We start from the raw sequence: 16,048 nt of genomic DNA on the forward strand, positions 1-16,048 counted from the left end.
TAGCAACATCCTTTCCAACCCTCAACTAGAGCAACAACTTCCTTTTCAACCATGAACTAGAGAGGGGAAAGAGATGTGAAATTAGCAAGGTTATCATAACAAGTGTGACCAACTTTAATGTTTCAAAATGTGACATGTTTCCATAAATGTAGTCCTTGTTGTAAATTAACTAGGTCAAATCATTCCTAAGTTGCAAAACTGACAAAAAAAAACAGCCATTTCATTTCTTATTGTGATAGAGTCTTCATAATTGTGACAATGTGCACAGAGTAGACTCTGCTCTCTTCAGAGTTGGCAAATTTTTTACTAGTAAGGATATTATTAACGAGTGTTTTTTAGCACTTGTCGATTTATAAAGCGTTTACATAACAAGAGAAAAACAGGGTATTGAAAAATTGGAAACTATCTTTAAATGACTTGCTAGTACTATCTTTAAATGGGTGATTTACATCATCTCAGAATTTTTGCTTTCTATAGAGAGAGTGGTTGGAACAGGTTGGAATTTTCCTTTTTTTTTCTTTTGCTTCACTTTCCAATATTCAGGAAATTAACTCAGCTGTTGTGGTTTTGTAAATAAATGGACTATTGATCTTATGACCGTTTCTTTGTAGCATTTTTAGTTAAGGAACCTAGCACAAGAAAATATCAGATATTTTTTATTTACAACATAAATGGTAAGCTTCGCTAAAGAAATTACATCGGCAGTGTTAATTACCTGAATTTGGGAAAGAAAAACCCCAAAAAAGAAAAAGAAAGATTCCAGCCTGTTATAAACGCTGTCTCCATAGAAGCAAAAATTCCAAAAATCCAGGATTGCATCAACCACCAACTTTGGAGAATGGACTCCATGATGTGAATCACTTACCCAATTTTCACACTTTCATGGAATATGTACCAAGATTCATGCTAGGTTCACTGGATTCTCCGTGCCACCAGATACCCTTTTTGCCACTTAGTAAATCTCTCTATGCATTTACATGAACTAGAGACAGACAAATGTTCTCTGATTCACTTGTGCATGTATAGATAGGTGGAAATCAGCCACAGAGGCAAGATTCTGCCTTGAGAACCAGTTGACCACTTGAGAAGAGAGTACATGTAGTGATTGTTGAACTAGAGAGGATGACAGGTTTCGAGGTTGAAGGTGCAAAGTCTACTAAAAAACTGTCCTGTAAGTCCCTCATCCATCACCACCAAAGGCATTGCATTTCTTGCTGAAGCTTTTTCTTTTTGTGGTGTTAAATTTTCAATGAATCATGAAATTCAACGTCAGGATTGTGATTCCGAAGCACTATTATGAAGGGGATGGCAAACAATCGACCAACCACATCGATGATGTTTTTCCATAACAGAGAAGCAAATCGAACAATATTTAATTCCTCGTTCAGGTAAATTACACATCCCGGAGAATTGAGGCCTTTCAAACTCCTATCGTTTCTCACTTTGGGCCTACTCATAACATTGTGAACTTCCCGATTGCACAATTGGTTGGGACAATCCTTGATTTGAGCCAACTATTTCGCCACAGCGTGATGGCTAGTCACCAGCATCTAACTGCATATGTGACCCAGCCCTGCTACCAGATGGAAGCCCATGAACATGCCCCGGTGACAATGTTTTCTACAGCGCCTCAATCATATAGAGAGTCGTCAGCCCCCTCAGGATGTTTGGAAAATTCGGGTTCTATTCCTAGATGAACTGGTCTTCCTCATTGGATTGCTCGCCCCTTTGCCTGTCTGGTACCTGTCGCAGAGATTCCCTGACAAAAGGTGGATTCAATACTTTAACATGCCAGTCATCATAGGCTCACAAGCATACCACCGGCCTCTAATGGGATAGAAAACGGTTGTCGTACGTGGCATGATCAATGTAGAATGGTCGTGAACGGATTTTTTGCAATTTTTAATTTTTTTCTCTTTTTTATTTTCTTTCTTTCTTTTTCCTTCTTCCTCCACCGGTTGGCAGGCCTTGGCAATGGTCGGCGACCAGCCACAAGCAAGGGCCGAGCTCGCCAGGCTCGAGTGAGGCTCACCCTCGCTTGTGGTCGGTCGCCAGCCATAATAAACGGCAGAGGAAGAAGGAAAATAAGAAAGAAAAGAAAAAAAATTCATAACATTAAAAAAATGAAAAAAATCATCCGAGCAGTGCCGCATAGTACAGCGTCCACATCGGCAATTGTCAACCAAAATTGGTCAATTAAATTAGATTAGCAAATCGTCCAAATGTTTAAGACTAAAATTGATACAATTAAAAAGTTTAGGACTGAATGAGCTGCCGTTTAATATGTTTAAGACTTTTTGGACAATTTTCCCAACATATGGATATTAGAAGTGCCAAAAGTTTTCCTCGGCTCACTCTAATGGCAAATCGGAGAAAAGACTAACTTAAATACCTTCGGCGCCAATAGGCATGCGACCTTGTTGATAAAGGGATTAGGGGTGTGGTCGGAGAGTACTAGGTCCGGGGTTCAATCCCTGTGAGTATCGCACACACATTTACATGGAAGAGAGGAGTGAGATAAAATAAAATAAAAACTGCCTCCGGCGACAAATTCTAGCCAAGAGTTATAAAAGTGAGAAGTGAGATAAAAAAAAAAAGGTGCCTCACAAATTCTAACCAAGAGTTATACATGGCTTTTTTAATTACAAAATAATTCATACGTGACTTTTTTTTATTCAAAACAAGTCCAAGGTAAACAATGATGTGACCGGATTCTTCATAAACGATGCCGTATGAGCCGATTTTGAACTTTATTCATTATTTTCGTTATCAGTCAAGCCATGAATCACAGTTTGAGGATTACATGATAGATGAAGATGGTGGAAGATGAACGAGCTTGATGGTCATTTTTATGCTTGTTGCACTATCTGATCTGAATCTTATTGAAAATCGACCACATCCAACTCAACGTAATCTATGATGGATAGCGGAATTCAATGACGAAGAAGAGCGACTCTGCCTCACTCAACTTAACAAACTAACTCCGGGCTACCGATTGAAACAAGGAAGGTCTCTGTGGCGGTGAAGCAAGAGGTGGGAGCAATGAGGTAATCTGAACAGGAAACACTTAACAAAATGGGAATATGAGTACGAAAACTGTACACGAAGCGAAATCGGACATGATGATATATAAAAGGAGATGTTTGACTTATTAGCTTACCGGTTGGAATCGGAACCCCTCTAACTGAGATAAGCGCATTCCTACGGTTATTGGCTGAGCATAATCGAATTCTGCGAGGCGACATTACTGCTGTTTCTCTTGGATAATTTCACCGAACGCCTTCTGTGCATCGTCTAACGCATGGCACCTCCCATACTTCGACACCGCCAAATTGAACTCAAACCGCTACCCTCAAAACAATTAGCACCGACAACCTTTCGGACCGACGAATAGCGAGTCTCGTTTGCGGCAATGAGAAGACAACAAAGCAGAGCATAGGTGAAGAGGTGAATTTGAAAATGAATTCGAAATCTAATACATGAGTTTAATCGGGAAAGAGACGACCTGATAAGAGCGACTATAGAATGACGAATTCCGTCGTTGCCTGAACGTCCTAAGAAACTGGCCGTCTATGAAGATTTCTCTTTTCTCCTCTCTCCATGTTTAACATGCAGTGTATGTCACAGAGATTGAAATGGAGCCGGAGTTAATTGTCGAACTTAAGGACGCGAGCCTCTTCGCCTACAGATGACAGAACCCTTAATCCTAGTCCTCGAGCTTCTGTCTCCCGTCTCGAAGAAGCATTTGCACCGATGAATCCACCCGGCCTACTTGCGCGACTCTCTGATGTTGTTTTCCACGGCAATCGGAGGTTGATTTAGTTCGAGCAAAGGTCAGGCCGCCGCGAGCAGGCGGAGACGTCTGAACACTCGAATCGACGGAAATGTAACTCGGGCGGGGAAGAAATCCAGGGGATTTCAAGTTCGAGCTTCGTGCGTCTTCCATGATCGGAGATGGAAGACCAGCGGCGGTGGCTACCAGCGGAGCTGGCGGCTGGCTGTGGAGCTAGAGAGACGTGAGAGGCTACCGGTGCCAAGAAGAATCCCAATTTCCTCGTTTTCTTGAAAGAGAGCGCGATGCTTTTCTCCCCGATTCTCTGCTCTCTCTCTCTCTCTCTCTCTCTCTCTCCCCCTGTGAAAATGGCCTCCTCTAGCGTCAGAACTCAAGAGTTGCTACAGTGAAATTCCAAGTAGGGTTTTAAGAGAGGCTTGATACGGTTTTACTAAAAAGGGAAAAGTGCATTCGAAGTGCCTAACTATGTCAAGAAAATGCAGTTGACTCCTAAAACTTTTAAAAAGTGCAATTAAATTTTAAAATTTATTAAATTGTTCCAATCAAATCTTTCTGTTGATTGTACTTTTTGAAAGTTTAGAACTCAATTGCACTTTCGAAGTTTTAGGATTTAATTGCACTTTTTGAAAGTTCACTTTCATGACGAGTTTTAATATTTTATTGCAATTTTTGAAAATTTTAGGGTTCAATTGCACTTTCATGATAAATTTTAGGACTTCCAGTGCACTTATTTCTACTAAAAACTTGAATTGGCTTTATCTTATTTGTTATTTATTTTTACATTGACTCTTACTAAAATCTAAATGCACATTTATTTTCTTCACAAAATTCGGGTGTCAACAACGTCGGTTAAGGAAATTGATAAAATATTGCCACATCAGATTTCCAGCAATCCAAATTGAAGTTGGCACTTAAGTGATCATTCTTGTTTGAAAATAGCGCTTAAGTGATTTGATGAAAACTTTTGATACCAAAGTGAACGCCTTACGAAATTTTTGGCAATTTTAGTATCCTTATGCCCAATTTTCCCTATTAAGATTGGTTGCATTAATTCATTCTTCTCGTTGTTATGGCTAGCTGCCAATAATTCGAGTGGGATTTTGTTTGTAGTTTTATGATTGTATCTAAATCGTAGGATATGATCTTTACAACGATCCACATAACTTATCATATGCATACACGTTATCTATTTCAAGAATGTACTTTCATTAGGGAATGATAAACAATATCAAAGGTTTTATTAGAATTTCGAGATAATTATGGATTTCTCTAGCATAGGAAATTATCCTAGAGAAATCCCTAATTATCCCTTGATTGATATTGTTAATTGGGGGTAGTCAAGAATAAGGGTAAAAGCCATCAAAAACCATAAATTATGCCGACTGTGACACATTTATCCGAAACTTTATTTGTGAATCAAAAACATTTGGAATTTTTTGTGTCATAAAAAAAGTTTAGGGTAAATGTGTCATAATGAACATAGTTTGTGAAGTTTTTTGTGGCCTTTTTTCCTAAAGAATAATAATGCTAAAGAGAGAAATAAAGAAATTTGCGTATATTTCTATTTATATTGAAGAAGAATACATGAGACTATGTATAAGCTTTATTAAACTACTATATAAGATAACATATTAATAAAGATATTCAAAGGGAGATATATGCACAATCTTAAAAGATATAGAGAATAACATACACAGTAATGATGTTATCACTTCGCATAGACCGTATATAAAGAGAAAACGAATACTTATATGTCAAAGTAAGAGATGATGGAAAGCTGAAACGATTGATTGTTTCTTCGTTTTCCATGAAAGTAGTGAGTGTCCCAATTTGACGCAGAATCCTGTAATCGATTTTCTACTCATAGGGCACGTAGCATTTGTGTCGCAATATGCCATCATTTCCATGTTGCTATCCCAAGACAACAGTATTCCTGATCCCGGACTTCCTTCAAGTACTTTGCTACTTTCAATGCGGCATTCATGTGAGACTATTTGGGGTCATGCACGAATTGGCTGAGAATTTGCACCACATAGCATATATCGGGTTTAGTCATGGTAAGATAGTCAAGGATCCCCTGTCTCTAATAGACAGACGATCCTTGAGTAGACGATCCTCATTTTGGGGTGGTAGTCCCTTATCATACTTAGCCGTCGTTAACTTGACATTCTACTCAATTGGAATGACTTATCCTGCTTCTGATGTTATTTCTAGGACAAATTTGCATTGACTGAGACAAATTCCTTTATCCGATCATGCAATCTTTATCAGAGGTCCAAAATCCTTAAGGCAAAAGGTAGAGTGCAGGTACTTCTTAAATTCCTTAATGGCGGATTCATCATTCCCCATAATAAGTATATTATCAACATATATGAGTCAGTAAATTGATGATGTACCTTGACTCTACATGAATAAGGCATAGTCGTGCCTGGATTGCTGGATTTTTGTAGCTGTAAGTGCAGTGATGTTTTTAGCATAATACTGACGATTTGAATCTATATAGGGATTTACAGAGACGACATACTCAATTCACCCCTATCTGCGTAAACCTGGTGGAAGATCCATGTAGATTTCCTCTCATATATCTCCATGGAGAAAAGTATTGTGAACATCCATTTGATGTGGAGACCAATCACAGAAAGTAGCAATGGAAAGAAATGAATGAACAGTGACTTCTTTTGCTATCGGAGAACAAGTCTCCTTATAATCAAAGCCTTTTCGGTGTGTGAATCCCTTGGCTACTAGTTTCGCCTTATAGCGCTCAATGGAACCATCTGCCTTATATTTGATTTTGTAGACCCATTTGCAGCCAAGGGGTCGTCGATCAGGTTGTTAAAGAAACGAAATCCCTGGTCCCATTCTCCATTAGAGCTCGTAATTCATCCGTCATGGCTTGTTGCCAACGAGGATCTTTGACGGCCTCGTTGTACGATGATGATTCCTATTCCTTAGAAATTACACTAATGCAGCACATATATTCTGATGATAGATGAGCAAAGCTAACATAAGAGGAGATATGATAATGTGTACCAGATAAGCCTAAGGCAAAACAAATATAATCATTTGTCCATGTGGGTGGTCGCGTTGCGCAGCCTAAACGTTGAGGATGAGCTGGTGTAGACTAAATAATATCGAGTGGCTCATGAGAGATATGATCCGAAGGAGTTGGTGAAGAAGCCACGGGATTCTGAGATATCATTATTTGTGAAGCACTAAATCGCTCACTATTCTTATGCGATGGTGGACTTGGATTATTTCCAGATACATGAGGTGCCACGGGAGATGTCATATGGGGAATCATGACCATCTGTGAAGGTGATAAATCTTCTTCACTTAAGAATAGACGGTGATCGGTAGCCAGGCCTAGCTATCATTGTGAAGATAGCACATCACGTCTCTATTGACAAAAATTCGTCCGATGGATAGATCAAGGACCAAATATCCTTATAAAGAGCAGGGTATCCCATAAATATGTACTTAAGGGCCCGAGGACCCAACTTGTCCTGAGGACTCGCAGTAGAGACGTAGCATAAGCATCCAAAGACGCGGAGGTGACGAATATTTGGATGTTTCCTAAAGAGCAACTCGAAAGGAGTTCGTCCATTTAGAATATGAGTTGGCGTATGATTCATCAAGTAGGCTATTGTGATCACACAATCTCTCCTAAATGTTTCTAAAATGGAAGCTTGGCATTTGACGGCACAAGCAACCTCTAAAACATGACAATGTTGTCTTTCGACAACCCATTTTGTTGAGGTGTGTAGATATAAGAACTTTCATTAAGAATGCCATTCAAAGTGAATAGTGAAGAACATTCATGATTGAAGAATTCACGAGCATTATTAGTATGAATCCATTGTACGATTTATGAAACATTTTTATTGAGGTAAAAAAAATTCATAAGATGGAAGAGAACTTGGGTTTTGGATTGCATAAGAAAAATCCAAGTCGCACGTGTATGGTCATTCATAATTGTGAGGAAAAAACAAGACCCATCATGACATGGAATGTGATATGATCCCCAGATGTCCATGGGTAGAAGGGAAAAAACGGCATTAGCAGGTGATGTGTTTTAAGGGAAAGGCAATCGTGATTGTTTAGCCAATGGATAGATTGAACACTTGGGATGAGGAAAACAAACACTATGACCCAAACTTTGATGAGATAGCAAAACATTATTATAAATGTTGGCAATACACAAGGTGCCCTTATTCAAGGGGAAATACGAAAAATCAAGATTTTTGGGAAGTTTAGCCCAAAAATAAAGTCCCTCGTGATTTTTATCCAAACCCATCAATTTCTCAGTCGAAAGGGCCTAAAAAAATATACGTCAGAATTAAAAACAATTCGACAGGAATTGTTCTTGCAAAGTTTAGAGACAAAAATGAGGTTAAATTGACATTCGGGAATAAGGACATTTTTCAGTTTGATCGATGAATTGAGCTGAACATCTCCAATCTTAGTGACAGAGGTGTCATTTCCATTTGGAAGGCAAACTGAAGTATTAGGAGATGATTTATGAATAGGGTTAATACCACGAAAAATCCTAAACTGGTACATCTGTGATAATTTTACCCCGAACTATTTTTTATCACAAAAAATCCCAAACTACTACACCGGTGACAAATTTACCCCGAACTATTTTTTTTTACCATCAAAAACCCCAAACTGGTACACTTGTGATAATTTTACCCCGAACTATTTATTTGACCACCAAAAACCCCACACTGGTACACCCGTGATAATTTTACCCCCGAACTAATTTTTTGACCACTAAAAACCCCAAACTGGTACATTTGTGACAAATTTACCCTCTGTTAGTGTCCGTTAAATTATATTAATATCACAAAAAATCACAAATTGGTAAACTTGTGACAAACAGAGGGGTAAAACCCAAAATCGGTACACATGTCAATTACCACGTGTCATTAAACTTAGCAATTTGACAGTAAAATTTAACGGAACTAACGGAGAGTAAATTTGTCACAGGTGTACCAGTTTGGGATTTTTACTGGCCAAAAAATTAGTTCGAGGGTAAAATTGTTACAGGTATACCAGTGTGGAGTTTTTGATGGTCAAAAAAATAGTTCGGGATAAAATTGTCACAGGTGTATCAGTTTAGGTTTTTTTGTGATCAAAAAAATAGTTTGGGGTAAAATTGTCACAAGTGTACCAGTTTGGGATTTTTCGTGGTATTAACCCTTATGAATATGGGAAAGGAAACGTTCATCGCAAACTATGTGGTCACTAGCACCCGAATCAATAATCTATGATTTAATTAAAATAGAGCTCATTAAGCAATAGGAGATACCTACATAGCTAGCCGTTTTGTCTTAAATTCTCAATTGTCTTAAAGCTCTCATAATTTGCCGGAATTGATCATTATTGATATGCTGGGTAACCTTAGCATGTGCTGCAAATGAAATATCTTGTTGTTTCCTTTTTCTCCTCTGCTGGCTTCCCATGCAATTCCCAACAATTTTCCTTAATATGATAAGGACGCTTGCGATAATTGCAAATTTTACCTTTTCTTTTGTTGGAATTTTGAGCATTTGATTTGGATGATGTGGCAGAATGTTGGCTGTTGGATCCGTTCCATACGGGCATTGAAATGGCGTGATACACGCCGTTTGATCTAGGCGTAGCAAGGATGAAAGCTGGGCTGTCAGATCGCGCCGCGCATCCTGAATTGTCCAATCTTGTGATCAAATCATGGCCATTCATCTGGATTGGGGCTTGGGCATGTCCTAGGCCGTTCGATTGAAATTGCACCATTCGAAGTGAAGAAGGGGCGTCGTCTTCCTCGCTCAGGAACCCTAGCACAATGCTTGAATGACTGGAACCTCCATGGCCAGACCTCACGGCGGCCATCTGTTGCTTCTATTTTGCCTTCACTGCAAGGACGACGCGATCGCCAACCTTCAACTATTTTGAGGAAGCCAAGCACTAAGGTTCCCCTTGGACCGAAAAATTCGGCCAAGCGTGGAGACAGGATTAATGGCGAGAATTCGACTGCGAAACAGTAAGTAGCTCTTGTTTAGTATGAGGAGAAAGCGTGTTACCTCCTCCATCTCTTTCATAGCTCGATATTGTGCTAGGGTTGCCTCGGGTCCTTCTAGTTTCTCCTTAGCCATCTCCAATTGGCCCCAAATTGCCAATAATCAATTGACAATGGGGGTGACCAAAAGGTTTCCCTGTTATAGCTCTCATAGGGCTAGGGTGATACTAAAAATTTTAGTCCCATCAAGCTTTCCATACATTTCCCAAATGCTTTTCCAAATGTTTCTCGTGTCTTTAATCGGAGGAAGTCCGGCGGCGACCTCTGGGGTGAGACAATTGTTGATCCGTGTTCGGACGAACTGATTGCACTTCCTCTAGTGTCATGCAAGTCGCTCATCGGAAGGAATCGGAACGGTGCCGTCAATAAAGCCATCCTTATCCTTTGTGATTAAAGCCCACCGAAACTCCAGTGACCAAATGAAGTAATTCTCGGGTCCCAAGAGTTGTTGCACAATGAGGCAGAGCTCACGTTTGTCGATTGCGGACGTGTCCAGGGGATTGCCTAGTTCTGGCCAGCTGCCGGTGGCGCCTGCAAAAGGGGAAAAAATGGGGCTAAAAACTGGAGCTGAGTTAGCCCCAAGACCCAATGGACCTGAACTGGTTTGGTTCGGAAAATGCCAAACCAGTCCAGAGACCGGATTGGGTTCGGTAGTGAGAAATGGGCCTCCTCCTATCCTCTATTCTTAATATAGGCTCTTTCCACATAGCCCATTAGAACTGGGCTTCATTGATTTGTCTGGCCTTGAATGGGTTGGACCTGGACAGAAGCCAATGGACATATGGGCCTGGGAAAAATTGCCCTGGATGGGGCTAAACCGGGTCCTATTACTATATTTGTAATAGGTTCTGCTTGTATAATTGAGAATTGACTAATAAAAGATGGGTCGTAACCTATAGAGAGATGAATAAACTAAACTTTTAATATAATTAAGGGAAAATACCACAAAAAACCCCAAACTTTACCGCCTGTGACACATTTACCCCGAACTTTTTTTTGTGACACCAAAAACCCCAAACTATCCTATTTGTGACACATTTACCCCATTGTACTTTAGTCCATGGGCATTTTTGTCTTTTTTACTTTTTCTTTTTTTTTCCTTTCCGGCGAGGGTGGCCCTCGCCGGCGTCGGGTGAGGGTCCCCTCGCCTGGGCGAGCGAGGGCGGCCCTCGCCCGACTCAGGCGAGGGCGACCCTCACCGGCGTCGGGCGAGGGTCGCCCTCGCAGTCGGCGAGCCCTCGCGAGTCGGCGAGGGTCGCCTCGCCTGGGCGAGCGAGGGCGGCCCTCGCCCGACTCAGCGAGGGCGACCTCGCTCGACGCCGGCGAGGGTGGCCCTCGCCTGGGCGAGCGAGGGCGGCCCTCGCCCGACTCAGGTGAGGGCCACCCTCGCTCGCCCAGGAGAGGCGACCCTCGCCCAACGTTCACCCTCCCCTAAAAGGAAAAAAAAAGAAAAAGTAAAAAAGACGAAAATGCCCATGGACTAAAGTACAATGGGGTAAATGTGTCACAAATAGGATAGTTTGGGGTTTTTTGTATCACAAAAAAAAGTTCGGGGTAAATGTGTCACAGGTGGTAAAGTTTGGGATTTTTGGTGGTTTTTTCCCTATAATTAATAATTTTTCATTAATGGAAAAGCTATTAAATTACTGAATTTAACGACCACTGACTTCATTGATAAGATCTAATTAGGAAGATTTAAATTAAAAGGACATTGTGGTTGTTTGAACCACATTTCAAGAACTTTCATGTCAAAGTTCCTCTTTTTTAGGGTGAAATATGAATTCGGTGTATTCTCTCTTTTTTCTCTGGTGAAACGTATGTGGATATGTATATTTTCTTCATTGGAATTTTATCAATTATTATGCAAGTAATGTATAGTCAATTATGCTTGTATGCCAACCAAATCATTCCTGCACAAAAGAAAGTCGCAAGCAAGGTCCCTTAAATTTCAAGCCACGACAGGTCAATCGATCCCCTGAATTTGGGCAAGTCAAAAGCAATCCCAGCCTGTTCCAACCGCCCTATTCATGAAACCTTATATTCCTAGAAATGAATGTGGTCTCTAGGACGGGAATCATTCGCCCGTTTTGTACGTGAACGGATCATCTACCAAAGCTCCTTGTTTTGACCGGTGGTTATAAGTTTTTTTTTTTTTTTTATATTTGGTAAGGATTGGTTATAAGTTCTTCACTGGCTACACCGAGATTCTTACTGCATCTCCAGGTAAGGAAAGAAAGTAAGACAGCCATCATACCAATTGAACAAGAACACGAACTGCGCCTGTGTACACAAATTACAAATATAGGAGTATGAGGATTCTATGCCTTGCATCTCTGGTATTGCTTCTATAAATAGGTAAGAGTCGGAAGATCCAGTCTTGAAAAAAGGTTGATAGAAGATTATATGTAGTGATTCCTGAAAGTTGGTTTCTTAATAAATAGGACTCCAAGAGAGTTGCTGCACACGGGCTTCCTATTCAATAGAGGGCAGAGAGGGAGAGAAGATGGCAGGTTTTGAGTTGAATGGTTCCAAGTCTCCGGAAAACCTGCAATCCTCCATTGATGTCCCTCGTAAGCTTTTTTCACCATCACCATGAACAGCATTCCATTTCTTTGTGCTCTTTTCTTTTTTTCGTGTCAAAATTCAAGTGACTGAAACATACGCCAGTTTGATATATGAATGAATGAAAGAGCAAGAAATGTAAAGGTCGTATGTATGAACGGGATTGTGTTTGACGCACGATGATGGAGGTTGGCAAACAACGCACCAACCCCATGATTGATGTTTCTGTAACAGACGAGAAAAACAGCTAGCTTTTGTTCTGGTTTTGTGATTGGATTCAATGGCTTACTGTGCAGGAACCAACGAAGACGATGATTGCCCGATCGAAGAGGTGCGCCTCACGGTTCCGACCACGGATGACCCTTCACTGCCTGCCTTGACATTCAGGACATGGTTTCTTGGAATAATCTCTTGTGTTGTCCTCTCCTTTGTGAACAAATTCTTTGGCTACCGCTCGAACCAGCTCAGTATCTCCTCAGTTTCAGCACAGATTATTGTGCTTCCCATAGGAAGACTGATGGCTGCAACGCTCCCTTCAAAGCCGATCCAAGTTCCATTCACGAAATGGTCATTCTCGCTGAACCCGGGACCTTTCAATTTGAAAGAACATGTTCTGATCACCATCTTTGCGAACTCGGGGGCGGGTGGAGTCTATGCGATTCACATTGTCACGATTGTCAGGGCTTTCTATCACAAGGGCATCCATATCATGGCAGCCTTCATGCTAGCACAGACTACTCAGGTATGTCCTTACAAAAATCTTGATTTATCTTGAATCATGATACGGGATGGGTCAATCAATAAAGTCTAAGTATAGTATGGATAAGATTTCTAAAATAAAAAACAAGTATGTGACTTGCCAAGGTAAGATCTTATTATGCGTAGTCTCTACTTGGACAACCACTATGTTCATGTTTGTTTCCCACGGAAGGGTTCCCACTTAACAATGTTTCCAAGTTTTGTGGACCGCCTTTCCTCTTAGGCATATGCTTAGCACGTAATTTATGTGCATGCTCCGGGTCCATTTGCACTGGTTGTGTTTATAGGGAAAGGTGATTACTGCATGTCACAAATGCAGATAAAAAGTGTGTAAATATGTAGAATGCGTATTGGTTTATTCCTCTTAAATAAATTTGTTCTAATCGAATTCATTTCAGATGCTTGGGTATGGCTGGGCCGGTTTGTTCAGAAAATACCTAGTAGACTCTCCCTATATGTGGTGGCCCTCAAACCTCGTACAGGTCTCTCTGTTCAGGTACTTTCTTCTCTCTTTTTCTTTTTGTGTTTCACAATGCTAAACCTTCAGCTTCCGTTCTCCTTGAAATATAACATGATTTTCTTTTGCATTACCAACTTCTGTAACATCCAGGGCTTTGCATGAGAATGAAAAGAGACCCAAGGGAGGACATACAAGGCTCCAATTCTTCCTTATTGCTTTCATAGCTAGCTTTGCTTATTATCTGATCCCAAGCTATTTTGTCCCTTCAATATCTGCCATCTCCGTTGTTTGCTTGATATGGACTGAATCGATCACGGCCCAGCAAATCGGCTCTGGCCTCCACGGCCTTGGTTTGGGCTCATTTGGCCTTGACTGGTCCACGATAGCTGGATTCTTGGGAAGCCCTTTGGCCTACCCAGGCTTTGCCATCATCAACACCCTCATTGGGTTCTTGTTGATGGTCTACGTTGCTCTCCCCATTCTGTATTGGTCCAATACATACGAAGCTAAACGGTTCCCCATTGTATCATCCCATACTTTCGACTCAACTGGCCAAACCTATAACATCACTCGGATCCTCAATCCCAAGACTTTTGACATCAATATGGAGGCCTATAATGGTTATAGCAAACTTTACCTCAGTATCATGTTTGCATTCACTTATGGGTTGAGCTTTGCAACCTTGACAGCTACCATTTCACATGTCGCCCTTTTCCATGGAAAGTAAGCTTCTTCAATTCTTTCTTATTTTTCCCTTTCTTGTTTTGTTAGTTAGTCTACTCTCTGAAAAACATTCTGTGTTCAAAAAATTGTTTGGTTAGAACAATATGGCAGATGTGGAAGAAAACGACGGCAACATTGCAGGGTCACCTTGGAGATGTGCACACGAGATTAATGAAGGAGAACTATGAAGTTGTACCTCAGTGGTGGTTTCACATAATCTTGATATTAATGGTGGGACTTGCTCTGTGGACATGTGAAGGTTTCGACCAACAGCTCCAACTGCCGTGGTGGGGAGTTTTGCTCGCGTGCGCGATGGCACTATTCTTCACTTTACCTATTGGGATAATTGCGGCCACAACAAACACGGTAATATATATATAACAATACAAAATTGTGAATTTGAATTTATGAGCTGAAAATCAATAGAAGCTCTTCTTAAGATGAATTACATATCTGCAGGCGCCGGGATTGAACGTGATCACAGAGTTGGTCATAGGGTATATGTATCCGGGGAAGCCTCTCGCTAATGTAGCATTCAAGACGTATGGGTACATCAGTATGCTTCAAGCTCTGACGTTTCTATCAGACTTCAAGTTAGGTCATTACATGAAGGTCCCTCCCAAATCAATGTTTGTCGCTCAGGTAAGATATCATACAGTTGAAACTTTCAAATGGAGCGACATACTTTCAACCTACTCATAAGATTGTGAATTTCCCATATTACAGTTAGTGGGGACTGTTCTCGCATCAAGTGTCTACTTTGGAACGGCATGGTGGCTTCTCACCAGCGTAGAACACATTTGTGACCCGTCTCTCCTACCAGAAGGAAGCCCTTGGACATGCCCCGGAGACGATGTCTTCTACAACGCTTCAATCATCTGGGGAGTCATCGGACCCCTCAGAATGTTCGCGAAGTATGGGATCTACCCCGAGATGAACTGGTTCTTCCTCATTGGATTCCTTGCTCCGGTGCCCGTCTGGTACCTGTCGCGAAAATTCCCCAACCAAAAGTGGATTCCGTATGTAAACATGCCAATTATCCTAGGAGCTACACAGAGCATGCCACCAGCAAGAGCTGTGCACTATTTGACTTGGGGTGCAGTTGGAATTTTCTTCAACTTCTATATTTACAAAAGGTTCAAGGGGTGGTGGGCTCGGTATAACTACGTTCTGTCAGCTGCTCTGGATGCTGGAGTCGCCTTCATGGGAGTGCTGCTCTATTTCACCCTTCAATCTTACGACATTAGTGGCCCAGAATGGTGGGGACTTATGAATGATGATCATTGCCCGTTGGCTACTTGTCCTACGGCACCTGGAGTTGTGAGCGAGGGCTGTCCAGTTATAAGATAGAGTTTGGGTGGGAAATGTTATGTAAATGTTTAAAACTGTCATGTTCCGTCAGATGATAATGTCCATATTTAGAGTTGGAAAAGCCAAACATGTTGGAGAAGATGGAACAGTTCTAGTCGACAAACATTTGCTCGTTGGGGAACCTAGAAACTAAATGTACATGGACATGATTTCACATTAAGGGCTTGGTCAAAGACCTTTTTACAGAAGAATGTCTGAGCTTTTTACAAGTTTTCTTACAATTAAATAATACCAAATTCCCCTGTGAGAACAAGAGCCATCTTGAAGGGATGTGATCAGATCTGGTCTAGCACAATTACCTCTCTACCAGCAATGTCTGATA

The 16,048-nt window shown here is 41.0% G+C and overlaps 1 protein-coding gene and 1 long non-coding RNA gene across 2 annotated transcripts; one reads left to right on the forward strand and one right to left on the reverse strand.

The window, feature by feature from the left end:
- Positions 1–1,275: 1,275 nt before the first annotated feature.
- LOC130137409 (uncharacterized) lies at positions 1,276–4,162 on the reverse strand. Its single transcript, XR_008815858.1, has 3 exons — positions 3,161–4,162; positions 2,393–2,474; positions 1,276–1,759 (listed from the first exon to the last, which is right to left on the reverse strand). It is a non-coding gene; the product is annotated as an uncharacterized LOC130137409 (long non-coding RNA).
- Positions 4,163–12,354: 8,192 nt separating this feature from the next.
- On the forward strand, positions 12,355–15,814 carry LOC115666860 (oligopeptide transporter 1-like). Its single transcript, XM_056303998.1, has 7 exons — positions 12,355–12,421; positions 12,710–13,155; positions 13,571–13,668; positions 13,783–14,355; positions 14,454–14,721; positions 14,815–14,997; positions 15,082–15,814. Exons 1-7 carry the CDS (start codon positions 12,355–12,357, stop codon positions 15,703–15,705), a joined length of 2,259 nt encoding a protein of 752 aa, XP_056159973.1. The 3' UTR covers positions 15,706–15,814.
- Positions 15,815–16,048: the final 234 nt, after the last annotated feature.

The sequence above is a fragment of the Syzygium oleosum genome, unplaced genomic scaffold (assembly GCF_021117445.2).
Source record: "Syzygium oleosum isolate NSW1041296 unplaced genomic scaffold, Sole_v2.1 Sole_v2.02, whole genome shotgun sequence".
NCBI classification, from domain to species: domain Eukaryota; kingdom Viridiplantae; phylum Streptophyta; class Magnoliopsida; order Myrtales; family Myrtaceae; genus Syzygium; species Syzygium oleosum.

Excerpts from the sequence above, each read along its gene's own strand:
- LOC115666860 (XM_056303998.1), top strand. The coding sequence starts at position 12,355 with ATGGCAGGTTTTGAGTTGAATGGTTCCAAGTCTCCGGAAAACCTGCAA. Across the intron at positions 13,669-13,782 it reads GTACAGGTCTCTCTGTTCAG|GGCTTTGCATGAGAATGAAA; the intron begins GTACTTTCTTCT and ends TGTAACATCCAG. Across the intron at positions 14,998-15,081 it reads AATCAATGTTTGTCGCTCAG|TTAGTGGGGACTGTTCTCGC; the intron begins GTAAGATATCAT and ends CCCATATTACAG.